Source organism: Bufo bufo, chromosome 1, assembly GCF_905171765.1.
Source record: "Bufo bufo chromosome 1, aBufBuf1.1, whole genome shotgun sequence".
Taxonomy (NCBI): domain Eukaryota; kingdom Metazoa; phylum Chordata; class Amphibia; order Anura; family Bufonidae; genus Bufo; species Bufo bufo.
The window spans coordinates 204,909,993-204,933,611 of NC_053389.1; the positions used below are offsets into that span (position 1 = coordinate 204,909,993).

Below are 23,619 nucleotides of genomic sequence, written 5' to 3' on the forward strand. Positions count from 1 at the left end.
GGGAGGTCTACCTGTTTGTATAAGGTTATAGCTGATGTCCGCTTCAGTAATGATGGGCAAGATGTGTGTGTGACACTGCTGCAAGGCATTGCCTCGTCCACCGCATGGGTTCAATAACAGCATTAAACGCCGGGGTTTGGGTTGAAGAGTCAGAGAAATCTCTGCAGGACAAATAAAATAAATGACATTGGGGAGTATGCTCATTTACCCCAGGGCGGAACAACTTAAAGAGGCTCCATCAACAGGATCAACCCTAGTAAACCAGTCAGGTAGGGTTGATCTAGCTGAGTTAAGCGATACCCGTCTTTTCTTTCTAGGTGCCGTCGTTGTGGAGAAATTTAGACTTGTATTCTTATGCAAATGAGCTATTGGAGCACCAAGAGGCGGGATTATGCTGTTTGAGCACCACTCCAGTGACTCCCCTCGTGCTGGCTATAAACGCCTTCAGTGCTCCAAACACGCCCCCCTCCCCTTAGATTGACAGTGCTAGACCTCACGTCTAGTACAGAGTTTTCGCACCTGCACAGTTGTTAGCAAGCACGGCACCTGCGCATCCAGTCTTCTACTGCTTGTCGAGCAGCAAAGATGTTCAGTGTGTGGAGGCGCCGTCGGCTTCATCTGCAGTCGCTTCCACTTCTGGGTAGAATGACGTCAACGGTGCGCACTTGGCAAGCAGCAGAAGACTAGTGCTCCAATGGCGTATTTGCATCAGAATAAAAGTCTACATTTCTCCACAACACCGGCACCAAGATAGAAAAGACAGGTATTGTTTTACTTACTAGATCGACCCTACCCGGCTATATACATAGTTTAATAGGGTTGATCCTGGTGACAGAGCCTCTTTAAATTTATAGACACTACATTAAAGTCCACACAGGACAAATTCAATGTAAGAAAATCACGAGAATTTTGCTGCATCAAAATCCTCCACAAAATCCACGCGTTACATTCGAGATGGGTTTGACCACATGCATTTCAAAGGGTGAAATCCGCAGTGAAAGTATGCACCATTAATTTACATTCTGTGGATTTGAAGATTTCACGTACATTGCCCCATGTGCACCTAGCCTAAAGCAGGCAACAGAATTAAAATTCACTAAGGGGGTCATTTATTAAGACCAGCGTTTTAGACGCCAGTTTTAATAAGCCCCATAGCTGGCAGAGGATCCACCGAAGTTATGAAGAGGCGCTGGTTTTTACGTAACTTCAGCACATCCAGCACTAGTTCTAAATGTAAGAAAGTTTCTGAGCAGTCTTACATTTAGATCCTTTTCTATGTCTGAAACAGGCATAGAAAATGATGAATGAGACGGGCCTGACGGCCCACAAATTTTTTATTTATTTTTTGCTTGGGTGTGTGCATGGAAAATAGCAATTCTGCCATTGTTTTTGCAGATTATTTTTTATTTTTTTTGGTGGGGTGCTGATTATGACTAGTGATGAGCGAATCGAGCTTCGGATGTTACATCCAAAGTTGCTTTTTCAAAACTTTGGATCAATACTATATGGAGGTCCGTCTCTGTACAGCATTAGAATGTATGGACTCCGATGAGTCGAAGTAAGTTATTCATGAAATTGCGCGAGACTTGTTGAATCATCAGTCACCCCGCCCAGGTCCTCCGTTTAGCCCGCCCCGCTCCTCTTGAGTGACGTCCGAGTTAGCTGGATCGCTGAAGAAATCCTGCGCCTGCGCCCTCCACTTCTGTATTCGGCGCAGGCGTAGTGAGTGAAGGACGCGCTCCTGGTGCCGGCTTCCTCACTGTGAAGTAGTCAGCACAGGCGCAGTGAGGAAGCCGGCACCAGGAGCACGTCCGAATACAGAAGTGGAGGACGCAGGCGCGGGATTTCTTCAGCGATCCAGCTAACTGGGACATCACTCAAGAGAAGCGGGGTGGGGCGGGCTAAATGGAGGACCTGGGCGGGATGACTGGTTAGTAGACCGAGCCTCTAGGTGCTGAAGCACCTAGAGGCTCATTAGCATATTTTAAGTGTGTTTTTTAGGAGAACGGCGGCAGGGACAAAAGTATAAACAACACTGGTATGTACTGCCGACATTAGCACATCGCCGATGTCAGTCTGCTACATAACAGAATTTCTGATGATAGAAACCCTTTAACTACTGAAGTTATTCAACAAAGTCTCGCACAATTTCATGAATAACTTACTTTGGAGCCCATACGTTCTAATGCTGTACGGAGACAGACTTCTGTACAGTATTAATTTGGCACATAGGAATTTATTCCATTTTTGGGGATGGATGAACAAAAATAAGAGCGATTCTGCATTTTAATAGCGTTCACCACGTGGAATAAGTGCTTGTATAACCACACAGGTCCTACTTGCTTACATAGATTTTATTAAGAAATACTCCTTACGATCATTATCTTGGCAAATACCATCTATATCTGTATCTCGGCCAGGCAGCCTTGCACTTTCACCTTGTTTATTAGATTATAGACAAAACCCGTGCTAAAAATGAATAATCGAGGAACAGAGGTCACAATAACGCCTGTACAAGTGTCAGACGCCTATTCAGACCATTTTACTGCCTAAAAAAAGTCTAACGTGTACCAATAGGCGTTAGACCTTTACCTGCTATTCATGAGCGCAGGGCGCACGGTGAACGGCAGCGATATCGAACTCTGCAGCAGGGGGCAGTTGGCGGACGTAATAGCTGTAATTTAAGAGAGTCAGTTCCGAATAGTCAATCCTACTTTGGGCGCTGCAGGTTTCAGGCGTGGAGGGTTCTATTCACACCAAATTCCAATCTTCATAATATTAAAACCGCGCTGCTCACCAGAGAATCCACTCAGACCCCTTCAGCCAATTACTGGTTCCTTGCTACACATCCATTCACCTGTCCTATAACAGCCAAGGCTTCCCGTCTATCACCCCTGACGAAGCAAAGGTGAAACCCGGGTCGGGGGATAGACGGGAGGCCGCCTGAATTGTTTTATAGGCCTGTATTCCTTGCATGTTTGGGAGTAGAATAAAAACTGGTGTGCGATTAAATCTCATTGCGGTGCTTCACTACCTTTGCCTCTCTGGCCTTGGCTGTTATAGGACAGGTGAATGGATGTGTAGCAGGTGGTCCGAGTGGATTCTCTGGTGAGCAGCGCGGTTTTAATATAATAAGGGTAATAGCTGTAATTGACAGGGAAGGAGGGGCTAGCTCCCGGATCGTTGCTGTAACCACAGAGTACGGGGGGGAGCGGTGCGGTCTGCCCAAGGACACCGGCGAACATGGCGGCAGTGGAGCTAAAGAGGATAACTACAGCCCAGCCCGGATATCCGGTTTGCATCCAAGCTCCACTCCTTTCTGTGGCCAGCCCCTCCCCCAGTGCTTTGATTGACAGAGCAAGGAAGGAAGTGGTAAAGCAAAGAGCGAGGAACTGGCCAAAGAAAGGAGTGGAGCTTGGTGGCAGAAAGAGCAACGGTGACGCCCTTATTGCACCAAAGGCATCATTTCCATATGAAGAAACATAACATAACTCAGATCTACAAATGAAAAACAGTGTTTTAATCAGGTAAATCACAGCTAAGTGCCCATTCAAATAGCTGATAGGGAGGTCACTGGTGACAGGTTCCCTTTAACAGACACTTCAGGTCCCCGCAACTAAAAGGAACCAAGTACACCAAAATAAATTTAGTGCTGGGCACCAAGCGAGATGACCTGTAGGAACTACATTATTCATTCGTGCATGCCTGCCTACTCAGAATCTGCTTTTCTCAAAGACGAGGATACAAGTCCTGGGCTCCAATCCAAGAGTAAGAACACATCAATGGCAGACATGTTCCACCCATACGCTGATGAAAACTTCCCACGGCCCAGGGATTGCTTGCTGAGCAAGCTAGGTCAGCACCGTCCTGGCAGCTGAAGTCTGAGCAGATCCTTCATGACCACTTTATCTAAACCACCTCATGATTTTTAAAAATCTCTCTACATGAATTACAGTAAATATTGCCTCTTGGGGGTTACATTGTCAGATATTTGGAATAAAGTTGTAAGAAATAAGGTGTGCACTCCTTCTGGTTTTGCATACAGGATCAAATATTTATTAATAACAATATAAAAAAGTTATTAAAAAAGAAGTGGAAAAAATATATATATAGCAGCACAGGGGGTTCAATAAGTGGAAGGGTGCACGGCCCAAAGGATAAGCAGGGTTTTAAATACAAAAATATCAAAAATAGGCAGCACTCCAGGAAATAAATGAATAAACAATCACCTTTTATTCACCCATGTCGGCAGCTTGAGAAAGGCTCTAGTGCTGAGCCGAAACGTTGCGCTGCCCACATGGGTGAATAAAAGGTGATTGTTTATTCATTTATTTCCTGGAGTGCTGCCTATTTTTTTTTTATATTATTTATATATATATATATATATATATATATACACATATATATACACACACACATACATATACAGTACAGACCAAAAGTTTGGACACCTTCTCATTCAAAGAGTTTTCTTTATTTTCATGACTATGAAGGCATCAAAACTATGAATTAACACATGTGGAATTATATACATAACAAACAAGTGTGAAACAACTGAAAATATGTCATATTCTAGGTTCTTCAAAGTAGCCACCTTTTGCTTTGATTACTGCTTTGCACACTCTTGGAATTCTCTTGATGAGCTTCAAGAGGTAGTCCCCTGAAATGGTCTTCCAACAGTCTTGAAGGAGTTCCCAGAGATGCTTAGCACTTGTTGGCCCTTATGCCTTCACTCTGCGGTCCAGCTCACCCCAAACCATCTCGATTGGGTTCAGGTCCGGTGACTGTGAAGGCCAGGTCATCTGGCGCAGCACCCCATCACTCTCCTTCATGGTCAAATAGCCCTTACTTTCAAAGTTTTCCCAATTTTTCGGCTGACTGACTGACCTTCATTTCTTAAAGTAATGATGGCCACTCGTTTTTCTTTACTTACTTACTTTTTTCTTGCCATAATACAAATTCTAACAGTCTATTCAGTAGAACTATCAGCTGTGTATCCACCTGACTTCTCCTCAACGCCACTGATGGTCCCAACCCCATTTATAAGGCAAGAAAACCCACTTATTAAACCTGACAGGGCACACCTGTGAAGTGAAAACCATTTCAGGGGACTACCTCTTGAAGCTCATCAAGAGAATGCCAAGAGTGTGCAAAGCAGTAATCAAAGCAAAAGGTGGCTACTTTGAAGAACCTAGAATATGACATATTTTCAGTTGTTTCACACTTGTTTGTTATGTATATAATTCCACATGTGTTAATTCATAGTTTTGATGCCTTCAGTGTGAATCTACAATTTTCATAGTCATGAAAATAAAGAAAACTCTTTGAATGAAAAGGTGTTGGTCTGTACTAATTATATATATATATATATATATATATATATATATATATATATATACATACATACACACACACACACATATATACACACACATATACATACACACACACATCACCAAAAGAATAAAAAAATAAAAAAAACATACATCTATACAATTCATTCCCAGGTTACAATACATAATTCAAAGAATAGATGTACAAATAGAAGTTAAAGGGATTCTGTCACCAGGTTTCACCCCTGTCAGCTAAAAATATGCTGATGTTCAGGGCGTCTTCACGATTCCTAATGTGGGCTTATAAATGTCATCTGTTGGCTTATTTAGCTAAAAAACAGCTTTTACTAACCTGTCAGTCAAACAAATAAGGTGCCCAAGGGGATGTTCGTGCCCAGTGCCGCCTTTCCGGACTTCTCCGCCTCTCGCTCTCCCTCCCTCCCCCCTCCTCCTGCTGTAAGATCTCACGCTTGCGCACAGGGCTCTACCTGATGCGCCCATGCGGACTTCTCCATTTAGCTTCTTACAGCGAAGTGCGCATGCGCCGGCACTTCGCTCAACCCCTGTATGCGCGAGATCTTTGTTTGACTGACAGGTTAGTAAAAGCAGTTTTTTAGCTAAATAAGCCCACAGATGACATTTATAAGCCCACATTAGGAATCGTGAAGACGCCCTGAACATCAGCATATGTTTAGCTGACAGGGGTCAAACCTGGTGACAGAATCCCTTTAACTTATATACATGATTGTATGAATAAACTCATCAAGAAAGATAGAAATAAAAATTTAAAAATAGTGTAGCTAATATCTATAAATGATAAGTACAAAATACAAAAATGTACCTCATGCACATACATAATTCAACCTCAAATGACCGCTCAAATGAGCCAAAAATTGAAAAGATAAGATAAATGTAAGGATGCCAATGTCAATACAAGATTGTATGAGTCGGTTGAGCCTATGCGGCATATACAGGAGTGCCTATATACCGAATTATTTTTGTATTGTTATTAGTAAATATTTGACCCTGTATGCAAAACCAGAAGACGGTGTGCACACCTTATTTCTTTCAACTTTATTCCATATTCTTTACTGGGACTAGTAAGGTGGTGAAACCTCAATTTCCATTACGTCCAGGTGTGAGCCCCTCTATCTTTCTACAGGTCAGATATTTGAAAGGACTACCATACACTTTTATTACTTAGTAACCAGCTATATTAAAGGGGTCCTCTCACTTCAGCAAGTGGTATTTATCATGTAGAGAATGTTATACAAGGCACTTACTAATGTACTGTGATTGTCCATATTGCCTCCTTTGCTGGTTTGATTCATTTTTCCATCACACTATACACTGCTCGTTTCGAGGGGTTACGACCACCGCTGCAGCGCAGATATGAGGTAGTGGGGACAGGAGCTGCTGTGCATGCAAGCCTATACGTACTCCCATGACCCTGGCCACCAGAGAGGCCAGTGATTTGTCCTACAGTGTGCAGGCACGACCACCACTGCTGGATTGCAGGGTGGTCATAACCTCTGGATATGAAAAGTGTATAAAATGATGGAAAAATGAATCCAACCAGCACAGGAAGCAATATGGACAATCACAATACATTATTAAAGGGGTTATCCCATCATAATGATCACTGTTAAATCTGTTAATGATTTGACAGTGATCATTTTTGTAAATATACTTTATTAACAAATTCCCACCGATTAGGAGAAAATTCATCCCCACTTACCTTATTGTTGTGACTCGGTCTCCCCTGGTTACGACCACCGCTCTTCCGCAAAATCCCGATGGTCGCGCTTGCCCAGAAGACTTCTTCTTTTCTCCCGGCCGGGCCACTCGCTGTCCTGAACGCGCACGCTGCCGCGCATGCGCGACGGTGACTTCTTCCCGGCCAGAATAGTACAGAGCTGCGAACGCGCACGCCGGCTCTGTACTATACTGGCCAGAAATAAGTCACATTGCGCATGCGCGGCAGCGTGCGCGTTCAGTCCAGCGCGCGGCCCGGCCGGGAGAAGACTTCAATCAAGATGAAGCCCGCCCCCAGCCAGAATCCAGGAAGTGAACGCGCGGTGGCAGCAGGTAAGTATGAAACTGCTAAGTGGGATAACCCCTTTAAGTGCCTTTTATTAACTTTACATGATAAGTGCCATTTGCTTAAAACGGTTATCCCATAACTAATGTAAAAAATGGAAATCAGGCATCATATAGTACATGACAATCTCTTTCTAACATAGCTAGAACCAGCCCTGTACCTCACATGGATCCAGAGATCTCCCCATTCAATGTTCTGCTAGATTTATATCAAGCTGACAGCTCAAGGGGAGTGTCTTTTCTGCTGCAGCTCAGGGGGCGTGTCTCAGATCTCCCTATCACAGCTCAGGAGACAGCTGCAGGATAAAACTGAGCATGTGCGGCCATCTCAGAGAGCAGGACAAAGAAATAAGAAAAGTAACATCAGGTGGCGCTATACAGATAGATTTTATTAAATAACTCACTGGCCATGCTAAATTTTTAATTACATGCAATTACAAAAGGATTCAGATCCAGGCACTGGTTTAAAAACTGTAGAATATTTTTCATGGGACATCCCCTTTAAGTGAGACAACCCCTTTAAACTTCTCCTTTCTAAAGCACTGAATAAGTATGGTTTAGGTATCTCTAGCTGGTGAACGAAAAGCTTATTTGACACCTCCTTAAACTACAGAGGAGAACCAGCTGGACAGAATTCATATTTTAGGTCATTACCTGTGTCACTTGAGATTGGCACTCCTTGAATAAGACACTTTATTGCCGTTGCCCACTTTTCAGCGATCAGTTGGTTGTGCTCATAATCTGAAGCCTCATCCACCCTAAACGTGCGGACCAACCTTTGGCGTGTGCGTGTTGAACCCATTGCAACTTTCTTCTTCTTCAATGGATAGGAATAGATTGAAAAGTAGGCGAAAATCTCATCGGAGCCACGACTGCGCATGGTGTGACATCCCACCATGTCAAGGATGGGTAGTACTGTACGCTGGTCATCCTCAGGTTTTGGGACGAGCCTCTGGATGTGGAGGCCTGTAGGTGTTAGACTTAGTGCATAGCGGATACCTTTGGATGGGTAGACTCCAAATTCACCATGGAGCAGGGTCTCAGATGACTGCCTGCAATCCTTAGACATTTTACGTGGGTGGTATGGGGCTCACCGGTGTGGATTCAATCATACAATCAAGGTAGGAAAACGGAACAAGTGCGTAAAATTTGGACTGGCAATGCATAAAGGCAGAGTGGATGACAATAAAAATCAACAAGAGTAGCGTCTAGAGCTTTGTGGGCATCATTTCAACTAGAAAGCTGGTCTGTGTATAAAAAAAAAAAAAAAAGGTCAATGTAAAGCAACAGACTAAGAAGGCATAAAAATCCACTAATCCATGAGTATGTGGTATTCATTCAGGTGTAATCCTGCAGAGAAAAAAAACCCATAGAAAAACACAAATAAACTACTGCTACAGTGTCGGCTTATCTACAAGGCATATGTATAGACTTCAATGCAAATATTACAATACATACTTAATCAGCAAAATTAACGGCTATGTCCACCTTTTTAAAGACATTGTCCAATAGGAATCCAGACAACCCTCAGGATCCGCCTGCAATAAAGAACTGGTAAGTACTTACCTAAGAGATCCCACACCGCCGTGCCTGTTCTCCTGACCAGGCTCTATTTACCCAGCTGAACCGTGACATTGTGTCGACAATATGTGACCACTGCAGCCAATCACTGGCCTCAGCGGTGCACCTAATGAGCCAAGCGACAGGCTGCAGCAGTCATGTGTTGTCCAAGGGACTTCACCACTGGAGCCAGGTAAACAGAGCCCGGCCAGAAAAAATGGAGTGGTAGTGCTAGATCTGTCAGGTAAGTACTTATCAGATCTTTATTGCTGGTAGATCCAAAAGGGTTTTCTGGTTTCCTCCTGAAACCGGACAACCCTTTTAACTGTACCAATAAATGTATGTTGTAATGTAAAACTTTGTAATCGGTCTTAAAGAGGTATTCCTATCTGGGGCATTTACGGCAAATCAATAGGATAAGCCATAAATGGCCAATAGGTGCATGCTCTGCTATTTTTGCAAGTTCCATAGCAGTGAATGGAGATCACGCCGCCTACGTTCAGTGTGCTCTCAGTTCACAGCCGGGTGTGGATCCTGCCCCTGGAACCTATCGGACATTTATGGCATATGGACAACCCCTTTAATTAAACATTTCCTATTGTTTTGAATCTATAGTACCTATGCAGACTATAGGGGGAGCTTTATCAAAACTGGTGAAAATGAAAACTGGCTTAAGGCTACTTTTACATCTGCGGCACTGCGATCCAGCCACCAGTTTCGGCAGAGAATGGCGAGAATTTGCCGGACACAAACACACAATGCATATTTGCTGGATCTCCGCCAGATCCCATTATAGTTAATGGGGCCAGCAGGCATTCTGGTGCCGGATCTGGAGAATTCAGCCTGCCAGAATCCATTCTGAAGATGAAAAAGTAGCCTTAGTTGCCCATAGCAACCAACCATAGTTCACCTTTCATTTTCTAAAGACGCTCTGAAAAATTAAAGGTGGAATCTAGTTGCTATGAGCAACTTAGCCCATTTTCCTTTGCCCCAGTTTTGTTAAATCTCCTCCTGTGTGTCTCCATGGTAACAGACAACAAAAAAGCTAATCGTCTAATCCTGAAGTCTCCTACTTTCTTCCATTAGACCCCTACTTGGCCAGAAGTAGAAGGTGAAAAGTAGCTATAAAATTGTTCAGCTGTGCCAATTACTGATCGGGGATCTAAAGAGGAGAAAAAGAAGAAGTGGTCCGACTCCAAACCTCCTAACACATAAAATTATGCATACGCTCCTATAGCAATCTACTCTAATCTGGGGGTAAAAGCTTCCCGTACTCACGATCACAGCTTCTTCTATTGCTAACCCCTTAAGGACCCGCGCCATACATGTACGGCGCAACCGGACGTGACCTAAGGACCAGCGCCGTACATGTATGGCGCAAGGTCTGTGGAACTCTGGGGAACGATCGGGCGGAATAGTTCGCATTTACAAATGGAAAGATTCCCGGACAGAACCCCCAGAATGCCCGCCCTAGGAGTTAGTGGGAAGATCGTGTGGGACTTACTGCACCCACTGCTGCATAAGGGTTACCACCTCTATGTGGATAACTATTATACCAGCCTACCCCTATTCAGGTCCCTAACTTCCAGAGGTACTGTGGCTTGCGGCACAGTGCGCAAAAATCAGAGAGGCCTCCCTAGATCCCTGGTAGGGCAACCACTGAGAATGGGTGAAAGTAGGGCTCTCCTCCATGAGAACATGCTGGTGGTTAAGTACAAGGACAAGAGGGACGTCCTTGTACTGACCACCATTCACACCAACGCCAGCTCCCCTGCTCCTATACAAGGTACCACAACACCACTACCCCCGAACCAGTTTGTATCCTGGACTACAACTGGCACATGGTAGGGGTGGATCTTTCAGATCAACTTCTGAAGCCTTACAGTGCCACACGAAAAATTTAAGTGTGGTACAAACAGCTGGCCGTACACATTGTACAGATGGCAATGGGCAATGCGTACGCTATTTCATTCTGCAGGCCACACAGGAACTTTCCTCCAGTACCAAGAGGTGGTTATCAAGGCCCTAATTTTTCAAATCCAGGCCGGGGAGGGTCCCAGTACTTCAGGAAGTCATGGTGCCCGTGTTGTACCAGGGCAACATTTTCCAGGTCAAGTCCCCCAGACAGCAAGGAACGGAAGGACTCAAAAAAGATGCAGGTGTGTTCCAAAAGGGGGATAAGGAAAGACACCATTTACCACTGCGAAACCTGCCCTGAAAAACCTGGCCTGTGCATGCAGGAGTGTTTTAAAATCTACCACTCATCCATGGAGTATTCATTTAATTTCATCCATGATGTACCCTGTAATATTTCCACTTTATATGTCTGATTTAGTCCACAGCTTGCATATTCACTTTTCACCAACCACTACATATTCTTTTCCGTGAGACAACTGTTAGGTCAAAAGTGCCCTTTCCACCCCTTAAAATGTTTGTACGGGGGTGCTCTTTCCAAAATGGGGTCACTTCCTGGGGGTTTTAATTTCTGGGGACCTTAGGAAATGTTTTAATGCGACATGGCCCCTAAAATTAATGTCTGCCAATTCAGGTCAGCAAAATCCATATTTTGCTGTTTGACTCTAGAGCCCTGCTGTGCGCCCATAGATCATTTTTTTGAGCACATATGGGGTGTTGCCATATTCGGGGGGAAAATGGGGAACAAAATGTGGGGTGCATTTTGTCCTGTTACCCTTTGTGAAAGGGAAAAATGTGGGTGTAAAGCAACTTTTTATGGAAAATTTTTCCTTTACACAGCCAAGTGCTTCCTAATTCTGTGAAATGCCCGATGGGTCAAAGTGCTTACTACACGCCTTAAAATATTCCTTGAGCCGTGTAGTTTCCGGAATGGGGTCACTTTTTGGGGGTTTCCACTGTAGGGGCACCACAGGGTGTCTTCATATGCGACATAGCTCCCAATTACCATTCCAGCTAAATCCGCTCTACAAAAGCCATAGGCCCCTTGCAGACGAGCGAGTATTCTGCGCGGGTGCAATGCGAACACATTGCGCCCGCAAGGAATCCAGACCCATTCCTTTTATTGGGGCTATGTACATGAGCGTTGGTTTTTACACATCACTTGTGCGTTGCGTGAAAATCGCAGCATATTCAATATTCTGCATTTTTCACACAACACTGGCCACATAGAAGTGAATAGGGCTGCGTGAAAACCGCATTGCATCCGCAAGCAAGTGCGGATGTGATGAGTTTTTCACGGATGGTTGCTAACAGATGTTGTTTGTAAACACTGTTTTTTTAGCACGCGCAAAACGCATTAAATCGCATTGCACCTGTGCGGAAAAAAACTGAACTGACCGCGATCGCAGACAAAACTGAATGACTTTGTTCGTAAAATTTAGCATTTTTCACTGAACGCATTCGCAACGCATCCGGACCTAATCCGCACACGCTCGTCTGCAAGGGGCTCCTTCCACTCTGAAGCCTGCTGTGAGCCCATACATCAGTTTTTGAGCACATATGCGGTGATTCAGGGTAATAGATTTTGAGTTTTGTTTGGCTGTTAACCCTTGATGTGTTGCAGAAAAAATAGATTACAATTTAAAATCTGCTAAAAAAAAAGTGAAATTTTGAAATTTCATTCCCATTTTCCTTTAATTCTCGCGGGGCACTTAAAGGTTTAACAAAGTTTGTAAAATCAGTTTTGAATAGTTTGAGGGGTGTAGTTTCTAAAATAGGGTCATTTATGGGTGGTTTCTAATATGTAAGCCCCAGAAAGTGACCCCCCCATAAGACGCACTGCCATTTTCCCCCCACTTTTGGGGGGGTGTGTCTTATAGGGCGAAAAATACAGTAAGTTTACTTGCTACAGGACTGGACGTATCATTTCATAGAAGGGAATAAGACTGCAGGATAAGACCACATGCACACGACCATTGTTTTGGTCCGCATCCGAGCTGGTTTTTGCGGCTTGGATGCGGACCCATTCACTTCAATGGGGCCGCAAAAGATGCGGACAGCACTCAGTGTGCTGTCCTCATCCATTGCTCCATTCCGTGGTCCGCAAAAAAAATAACTTGTCCTATTCTTGTCTGTTTTGCGGGCAAGAATAGGCAGTTATATCAATGGCTGTCCGTGCCGTTACGCAAAATGCAGAACGCACACGGACGCCTTCCGTGTTTTGCGGACCACACAACGGTCGTGTGCATGAGGCCTTTATTGGTGGTATCTTACAATGGAGACACAGAGCCGACAAAGGAGCTGTAGACACTAAAAAAATAGAACATTTGTAATTAAGACCTACTGCACAATAGCCTATATACTGGCATGCGCGGCCATTGCTCCTATTAATTTCTATGGGGCCGAAGGAAATAGCCGATCTAGCACTTGGCTATTTTCGGCGGCCCCATAGACATGAATAGAGGGCAGCTGCGCATGCGCCCCGATTCATTTTGCTGGCTGTGTTTACAAGACACCTCTGGGACCCGCACCTATCAGGCAATGGGGGCATTTCGCTATTGTCTCCGATGGGAACACCCCTTTGAAGCACCTCATGGATGTAATCAGTATTCCCAAGTACTATGGATGCTGCAGACTGAGGGAAATTTCTACTAATACCACCGCTTAACTAATTTATACTTCAAATATATACACAAAGGACGTAATTTATTAATCTGAAATACGCCTAAATTTTGGCACAATACAGCTAGGAAGACGTCTTACGTTTAGAGCTGGCTGAGAGGGGTTTATTAAGACTGGCGTCTAAAATGCTGGTCTTAATAAATGTGCCTCAAAATCTATAACCAACCTTCAGCCTTCATTTTATTGTGTCCATGCTCTGGAGACATGACAAAGGAAAAACTAGCAATTACAAGATAACAAATAAGTTATTAGATACGTCAACAATCCTGAAGAGCAAAGTCTGATTACAAGCACTTTCTGTACTGAACAAGTCCCGTCTAACTGATCAGCTTGACCAATAAGGGCTCATGAACGCAAACTTATTTTTTGTCTGCATCTGATCCACATTGCTAGACAGATGCAGACCCAGTCACTTCAGTGGGGCCGCAAAAGATGCGGAGAGCGCACCGTGCTATCAGATACTGATAACCTATCCAAAGGATAGTCTTCCTTTCATTATTCCTCAGATTTTTTTGCTTTTTATGAAAAGTAAGAACGTGTATGAACAAAAATCAAAAAACTCTCCCTAGTCTCCCTACATATAAACATAAAAATAAAGATTGTATTTAAAATGTTGTGTCCAACCAAATATTCTTAAAAGGGATTCGCCGGGAATTAAAAAAATAAAAATACTTAAATATTACATTATTATAAATAAATTCCTAAATACCTTTCATTAGTTATTAGAATAGTTTGTTTTGTCTAGGGAGCAATCGTTAGGAAAAATAAAATGGCCACTGTCCTATTAGTACACAAAAAACTTGTCCTAATCACACAGGAAGGCAAGTTACTTCAGAACACTGAGGTAAAGAGCTGCCTCATCCTCCTCTCGTACTTGTCAGGGATTATGATCCTGAATACAGATGAGAAGATCTTCAGCTGAATCTCTGTAGGAATGGAGTTCATGAGGAGACATGAAGTGCAGAGAGGATGGACAGGACAGAGTCAGACTGTGATAATGTGGGGCTGTAGTAATGGAGACTGCACGCAAGTGCTGTACCCCCACCTCCTCTGTGTACTTCATGTCTCCTCATGAACCCCATTCCTACAGAGATTCAGCTGAAGATCTTATCAGCTGTATTCAGGATCATAGTCCCTGACAAGCAGAGCAAAGAGGAGGATGAGGCGGTTCTTTACCTCAGTGTTGTGAAGTAACTTGTCCTGCTGATTAGGACTGGTTTTGTCTGTACTAATAGGACGGTGGCCACTTTATTTCCTCTGATGATTGCTCCGTAGACAAAATGAACCATTATAACTAATGAAAGATATTTGGGAATATATTTATAATAAAGTAATATTTAAGTTTTTTTTTTTTTTAATTCCCGGAGAACCCCTTTAATAATCCCCTTCAATATAAAAAAAAACAAAAAACTGTTCGGAATAGTTTAAAATAAGAGTAGTAATACCTTACTGATCCCCCGGCAATCCTGCTCTGACGAATCTCCCACTGGTCCCTACGTCCTGGTCCCTCTTGACACGGACCATGTGACACTACAAGCAATCACTGGCGGCTGTGGTGACCCACTTCTGTGAGTGACTGGCTGCTGCGCTCATATGTCCGTATTGAGAAGGACCTGGAAGTGGCAGGAATCTGTAAGGTGTATAACGCTGCTTTTACACAATTCTGTGTGGTTTTTGAGAAAATGTAAGGAGATGGAAACCTTTTTAACACTAATTTTGCTGAGCAAATATATTGGGAAGTTTAGTAAGCCAAAAGAATTAGCTAAAAAAAAAAATTAAATTCATCTTATCTGACATTCAATAGCCTGGCAAAGAGGCTGCCAGACAAAATGGATGACTGTAACATGCAGGCAGAAAACACAGAATAGTTCTGCTTTCCTCTATGCTGCCATGTGCTGCAAACAGGTAGATCTTGCATATTACAGGGAAAAAGGCTTGTCTTCTTCTCAATGTTCAAGTTTGGTGGTGATGACAGAGCAGAGCTGAGCCGGAAAAGTCAAGGAAACGATTGACTCATTGGAAATTATCATAAAAAACAACCCAGTGAATTGCAGTGGATTGAAATTCTCACCGACCTGTCTAACTGTCCTTGTGAGATCTGCCACCAGAAATAACTTGCATCTTATAAAGCAAATACTAGTGAGCGCTTCCATTATGGAAGTGCTCACTAGTATGCATTAGGTGCCGGGAGCGAACGCTTCCGGTACCCACCCTCCCTGGTCTCCCTTCCTGGGTTCAGTGCTGCACTGTCCTGACCCGGTACAACATAAGGACGTAGTGCGTGCACTATGACCTGACGCTGCACATAGTCAGGTGACTGTGCAGCACGGGCCGGAGAAGCCATGGGAACGCGACTGCTGCCGGAGATGGAGAGGGGTCTGACATTGAGGGCTGAAATAAAGGGCCGATAGAAGGGCTGATTGGGTCCTGACATGGAGGGCCGATATGGGGGTCTGATCTGAGGATCTGATATGAAGTCTGATGAAAAATATTTTTTCTTATTTTCCTCTAAAACCTGGGGTGCTTCTCATCATCGAGTGTGTCTTATAAAGCAAAAAATAGGGTACCACCACTAATGCAGACAATAGTTACCGTATTGTGCGCCCCATAAGACGCAGTTCCCTCCCCTTCCCAAAGTGGGGGGAAAATGCCCCTGCGTCTTATGGGGCGAATACTAATGAAGCGCTTCCATTTGGGAAGCGTTTCATTAGTACAGGAGGACAGGGAAGCGGTAAAGGATCTGTACTCACTACTTCCGGGTCCTCCGCTCGGCTGCGCACCATGTGACCTCATTGTGCGCAGCCTTCACAGCTGACAGCCAAGAACCAGGAAGAAGAGAGAGAGCGCTGGTGGTGAGGAGTGACGCCGTCCAGGAGCAGGAGAGGTAAGTAATTTTATTTTATTTTATTTGCGCTGATGGCTGACATGGGGGGGGTCTGATGGCTGACATGGGGGGGCCTGATCTGAGGCACTGGGGGTCTGATCTGAGGCCTGATTAACATTGGGGGTCTGATTGCTGGTCTGACCTGAGGTGTAATGGAAATATTTTTTTCTTATTATCCTCTAAAACCTAGGTGCGTCTTATAGGGCGAAAAATACAGTATGCGATGAAACATCTGCTCTAGTCACTCAAACAAAACCTCACATGGCCATTAAAGGTCTATACAGACCACCGACTGAGAGACACTTTGAATAAAAGAGCCGACAATTTTTTATTTTTTTTTAAGGTTTTCAAGTTTTTTTATTTGACGACATTTCCAAAACTATCAAGCTAAGATGGCCAATAAGTGTGAACACTCAGCTACACACTGTCAGACTTTTACATATACACCGAAACCTCTTTGAGAGGACAATTCAAAAATGTATTAAAAAAGTGGTCTTCTAGGTGGGGAAGGAAACTTCTTTAAGAAGATGGCCTGTATGTGTAATTTATGGTGGTCTGATCTGGTCTGGATAAGTGGGTGGTCTTCTCAAAGAACTGTCTTTTGATATTCTTCTGTGGTGAGAACATTTCGGCCTAGGGAAATCACTTCAACCATACATAAATTATTTTCTTTTAGGCTCTGTTTAAATTTTCACTAAAATCACTGGAGGAGAAAGACTAAAATAATGGCGTGCTGGATCTCTGATGGACAACAATGGCATCTGAAGGACCACACCAGATTATGAGTTCTTTCTGGCATTTTGACTGGAAGAATGACACAGCAAATGTGAACAAAGACTAAACTTATGATTGGTTAGCAAACTGTAACAGATAGGTAACACATATTGTACAATCCACTTAACAGATGCTTTAAATTAAAGGGGAGCAATGCTTCTGCCTCCTGCCACTACCATGCCAACACTTTCGAGATCCCCCTGGTCTCTGTTAAACAAGTTCTAGGGAGGAAGCATCAACACAACATGTGACCACTGCAGCCAATCACTATTCACTAGTCATTGGCAGCAGTAAGCCACATGTTGAGTTGACACCTAATTACTGGGCACGGGTAAACAGAACGCCTGAGGACCTGGGAGGTCTTGGCATGTGTGTGGCAAGGCATCAGTATGGTGAATATTTGCTGTTTTATATTATTTTCAGCTCCTTCAAAAAAATGTCACGAGGCAGGAAAAATCCTGGAATAAATTAACAATGAGACTGAAAACTAAAGAGGTGTCAGTTGGCATGTTCTGGCTGTTTACTGACCCATCAGGATGTCTACTTGGCTACGCTTACAAAGACATCTGGGTACCACCCAATACTTAATGGGCACACTATGGGAACTTGTAGGTAATGACAGTTAAAGGGAGTCTGTCACCACATTTGAGCCTATTAGACAGATCCAATAGCGTTATATGTGCCACCCAGAAGTTTAAAACGGTACCTTTGTTGCATATACCGAAGTTTTGTTTCAGCCAAAAATTAACTTTGTAGGTTCTGTAAATGATCCCTCTCAAGTGCCCAGGGCGGCGTCTCAATCTTCCGAGCCCAAGACCGGACCTCCCCAACGGCTCATAACCCCGCCCTCCGTGTGCCTCTGCCCGCCCGTTTACGCTCCTCCTCTCTCCTTTTCCACTGCGCCGCAGGAGAGAGGAGGAGCGTAAACGGGCGGGCAGAGGCACACGGAGGGCGGGGTTATGAGCCGTTGGGGAGGTCCGGTCTTGGGCTCGGAAGATTGAGACGCCGCCCTGGGCACTTGAGAGGGCGCATTTACAGAACCTACAAAGTTCATTTTTGGCTGAAACAAGACTCGGGTATATGCAACAAAGGTACCGTTTTAAACTTCTGGGTGGCACATATAACGCTATTGGATCTGTCTAATAGGCTCAAATGTGGTGACAGACTCCCTTTAAGTAGACCTATGAAATTAACATAATGAACAGGATTATACTGACCACCTAAAAGATGTAGTTCTATACGAAAAAAATAAATAAAAGTTTACCTATCTATGAACACAATGGACGTCCATGTTCTGGCACTACAGAATGGAGGGGGTGGACAAGGGCAAGTGAATGGCAGAGCCTGTGCTGACGCAGGGTTGCCAACCAGACTTTTTCCCTGAATCATGGACAACCAAAACTTTTTACGGATATTTTGGAAAACCATAATGAATGGCAAAGATTCAAAGTAATATATGTCTACAGCTCAATATACTGATAAGAACTCTTTACCAGCATTTACTGTAAGCTGTAAAATGATGATAATTACCACCAAAATAATCTACTCAAGTACCACCACCAGCCTCAAAAAAATTCACGGACACGTCACAGGAAAAAAGTTGCCTACTTTTATGGACTGTCCAGAAATTCCTGGACAGTTGACAACTCTGTCCTGACATCAAATGCAGGTTTCGACAAACTCCCTGGAGGTGCCATCACCTGCTCTGTGTACTTTGGGGAAAAGCTGCAATCTGAAGGTATAGCTGATGCAATGTCCACAAGTAACGTTAGGACTGCCATACATCTAGAAGTCTTCCCACCACTTCCATAAATGACACTTGTCCCAGTTCTCGGCACCAGGAGACTCCAGTGTCTTGTAACTTGCAACCAAGAATATGACAAGTCGGGTTGTAACGTATCATGTGATTGACAACACCAATGAGGCTTCTGCACGTGTAAGTGGTACCAGAACAGGTCACTGGTTCGAATTTAGGGTGCCAATCGGGCACATCATAAAATGGAAAAGTATCCACTTATCTCTGAATGAGGCCTAGTTCACACTCTCTTACTGCTAGTGTGAACCTAGGCTTAGTTGTCCATCGAAACCAATCAGATTCCACTTTTCAATTTCCAGAACTCTTTTAGAAAATGAAAGGTGGAATCTGATTGGTTGCTATGGGCAACTAAGCCACTTTTCCTTTATCTTGAATTTTGAGCATACCTTCAATGTAGGAGGCCTCTTTTCAAATCCAAGTCAGCATCTACACATCCCTATTTACCGAAGAGGCGGCGGGCTCAGACATATGACTAATGCTCGTGGCGTGACTCAGTGTCGAAATCACAGTAACCTTATGTTACACAAGGATCAAGACCCAGCACTTTCTGATTTTCCCCGACAAAGAATGTACCAGAGATACACAAAAGGGGAAGCTAAAGATATCCTTCAACTCTAAAGGTCCAGGAAAAGAAGTGAAGAATCACTAGACGTCTGTGTACAGGGCAGAGCTAGAAGCGGAACCCCTTCTGACAAATACCAAACGTCTCCTTACCCCCATTCTATTACAGGCAGATGTTCTTCAGCTGAAATCTGATATATGTGATTTTTTTACCTGCTAGGGCCCATTCACACGACTGTATGGTCGCCATGCCCATGTTGCGGACTGCAGATAGCGGTCCGCTAAACACAGGCCTCGGCCGTGTGAACCCGGCATTGCAGTGCGGACCCACTGACTTGGGGTAGGATATATCTTGCAGATTATAGACCCATTCAAATCAATGGATCCACACCCGCGATGACACGGATGGTGCCCACAACATGGGCACGGTGCCCATGCAGTCCTCTGAATGGGCCCTTGGAGAGATGGTTTGCTAAGGGACACACTGATAACAGCAACTGCCTTTTCTATGACGTTGTCAGGCAGAATGTCCATAGCAACCAGTCTGGACTGGCACCAAGCAGTGAAGAGTACAGATCTGGCAGCACTTAAACTACATATTATCCAATTTGTACTGCCATATTACGTTTCCTGCACTGAGCAGTTTATTCTGTTTTTTTACCCCCCAAAAAACCCAAAAGACTCTGACACAGACGCTCCTCCTCCTGGGGACAGACACACAGACGCGCTCCTCCTCCTGGGGACAGACGTGCTCCTCCTCCTGGGGACAGACACACAGACGCGCTCCTCCTCCTGGGGACAGACACACAGACGCGCTCCTCCTCCTGGGGACAGACACACAGACACGCTCCTCCTCCTGGGGACAGACACACAGACACGCTCCTCCTCCTGGGGACAGACACACAGACACGCTCCTCCTCCTGGGGACAGACACACAGACACGCTCCTCCTCCTGGGGACAGACACACAGACACGCTACTCCTCCTGGGGACAGACACACAGACGCGCTCCTCCTCCTGGGGACAGATGCGCTCCTCCTCCTGGGGACAGACACACAGACACGCTCCTCCTCCTGGGGACAGACACACAGACACGCTCCTCCTCCTGGGGACAGACACACAGACACGCTCCTCCTCCTGGGGACAGACACACAGACACGCTCCTCCTCCTGGGGACAGACACACAGACACGCTCCTCCTCCTGGGGACAGACACACAGACACGCTCCTCCTCCTGGGGACAGACACACAGACGCGCTACTCCTCCTGGGGACAGACACACAGACGCGCTACTCCTCCTGGGGACAGACGCGCTCCTCCTCCTGGGGACAGACACACAGACGCGCTACTCCTCCTGGGGACAGACACACAGACATGCTACTCCTCCTGGGGACAGACACACAGACATGCTACTCCTCCTGGGGACAGACACACAGACATGCTACTCCTCCTGGGGACAGACACACAGACACGCTCCTCCTCCTGGGGACAGACACACAGACATGCTACTCCTCCTGGGGACAGACACACAGACACGCTCCTCCTCCTGGGGACAGACACACAAATAGTGCTTCTCCTCCTGGGGACAGACACACAGACATGCTACTCCTCCTGGGGACAGACACACAGACATGCTACTCCTCCTGGGGACAGACACACAGACATGCTACTCCTCCTGGGGACAGACACACAGACACGCTCCTCCTCCTGGGGACAGACACACAGACATGCTACTCCTCCTGGGGACAGACACACAGACACGCTCCTCCTCCTGGGGACAGACACACAAATAGTGCTTCTCCTCCTGGGGATAGATACACATTACTCCTCCTGCGGATACACTACTACTCCTGGGGAAGGATACACATTACTTCTGCAGATACACTATCCTCGTCCTCCTGCCGATGGATACACAGTACTTCTCCTGCAGATACACTCCTCCTCCTCCTCCACCTGGGGAAAGATACACACTACTACTACTGCAGATACGCTATCCTCATCCTCCTGAGGAAGGATACACACTGCTACTCCTGGGGAAGGATAATTTTACTCCTGCAGATACACACACTGCTCCTCCTGGAAATAGATACACAGTACTACTACCGCAGATACACACACTGCTCCTCCTGGGGATAGATACACAGTACTACTCCCGCAGATACACACACTGCTCCTCCTGGGGATAGATACACAGTACTACTCCCGCAGATACACACACTGCTCCTCCTGGGGATAGATACACAGTACTACTCCCGCAGATACACACACTGCTCCTCCTGGGGATAGAGACAGCACTCACCTGTCAGTATCCAGTGTGACCGCCATACGCAGATGAGAAGGCAGCGCCTGGTCCTTGCGGAGCATGGCCTGCAGTGACACGGCGCTTGCTGTCCTGCCTCGGGCTCCTCTACTTTGACTCAGCTTCTACTCTGACAGGAAGTGCTAAGGGGAGCTGCAACTCTTTGCAGACGGTAGAGGTTTGAGCCCAGGCATGGCGTCACAGCCATGTGACCAGTCACGTGAGAGGAGGTGATAAACGGTGCAGGTCTCTGGAGAGGCTCTGCACTGCTGTGTGTGTACTGGAGGCAGGGCGTTGTTATGGTTACTGCGGTGATTAACGCTTGTCGTGCCGGCAGTTCTGGAAAGTGTCCTGGTGCCGCTATATACTCAGGGCTGTATCGTCCCATAGTAGTGTGGGACTTGTAGTTCTACTTGCAGCGTCCTATGGTCCAGGACAATGAAGGCAGCGCAGTGTGATGTATTCTTCTGGGGTCGCAGTGCCTTCACTTATGGCATAATGTGCTCGACATTTGTCTGACATTTCAATGCTTTAATCCTTACCTTTTCCTTAAAAAACGCCAAGAAATCCCACGCGTTTTTTACAAGTATATTTTCGAGGGTGGAATTTTTTGTCATTCATTTTTCTAGCAATTTTCTCCCAGACATTTTTTTCCGATCTATTATCCTATGGGAAAACGGCTGCAAAAATGCCAAAGCCAGACCGAGCTGCGATTTAGAAAAAAAGGGACCAAAAAATGTAAGGAATCTATCAATGCCATAAATGCCACAAAAATGCAGGGCAGATTTATTATAGGACATCTGTCAGCAGAATTGTACCTATGACACTGGCTGACCTGTTACATGTGCACTTGGCAGCTGAAGGCATCAGTGTGGGTGCCATGTTCATATGTGCCCCCATTGCTGAGAAAATGATGTTTTAATATATGCAAATGAGCCTCTAGGAGCAACGGGGGCGTTGTTGTTACACCTAGAGGCTCTGCTCTCTCTGCAACTACAGCACCTTCTCTATTTTAATTGACAGGGCCAGGCGTGATGACATTAACACTGCCTGGCCCTGTCAATCAAATTGCAAAGGGCACGACAGTTGCAGAGAGAGCAGATACTAGGTGTAACAGCAACGCCCCCGTTGCTCCTAGAGGCTCATTTGCATATAATAAAACATCATTTTTCTCAGCAATGGGGGCACATATGAACATGTGTTGGTCCCATCTGCTGACAGATGCCCTTTAAGTGTTTTGTAGTACACTGGCGTGAGATGGGCTACAATTATTAAGAGGAGCATACTTGGAGAATTTCGGGGCGCCCATGCAGCAGAACTTGGGTCTGCTCCAGTCAGAAGCTGGAATGGATTTCAGGTGTGATGTGCGGCAGTTTTCTGGGGCACTTACTGCCTCCTGCCCACACCATGCCAACTATTCTCAAAAGTGTGTCAGAAATTCTATTCAAATTTCGGAGCAAACTTGAACTTGGGATTTTCCTACGCCAGTTTACTAAATCTCCCCCTCAGTGTTTGCAAGGCGTTTGATATTTTACTGTTGGCCAACATGTTAAATCTGGACACAGCGGGGAGATTTATCAAACTGGTGTAAAGTAGAACTGGCTTAGTTGTCCATAGCAACCAATCAGATTGCACCTCTCATTACTCACAGTTCCTTTGGAAAATGAAAGTTGGAATCTGATTGGTTGCTATGGACAA

The 23,619-nt window shown here is 45.1% G+C and overlaps 1 protein-coding gene across 2 annotated transcripts in view; it reads right to left on the minus strand.

Annotated features, from left to right (window-relative positions):
* SPHK2 (sphingosine kinase 2) overlaps positions 1 to 22,056 on the minus strand; it is a 46,006-nt gene extending 23,950 nt beyond the window's left edge. The window contains exons 1-3 of one of the 2 annotated variants that reach the window (XM_040434459.1): positions 21,922 to 22,056; positions 8,088 to 8,783; positions 12 to 161 (exon numbers count right to left, since the gene is read on the minus strand). In XM_040434459.1, the coding sequence (XP_040290393.1) occupies positions 12 to 161; positions 8,088 to 8,502 (565 nt within the window). In that variant the 5' untranslated portion in view covers positions 8,503 to 8,783; positions 21,922 to 22,056. The remainder of the gene's footprint in view (positions 1 to 11; positions 162 to 8,087; positions 8,784 to 21,921) is intronic. The other variant, XM_040434465.1, reaches the window with a different exon arrangement.
* Positions 22,057 to 23,619: the final 1,563 nt, after the last annotated feature.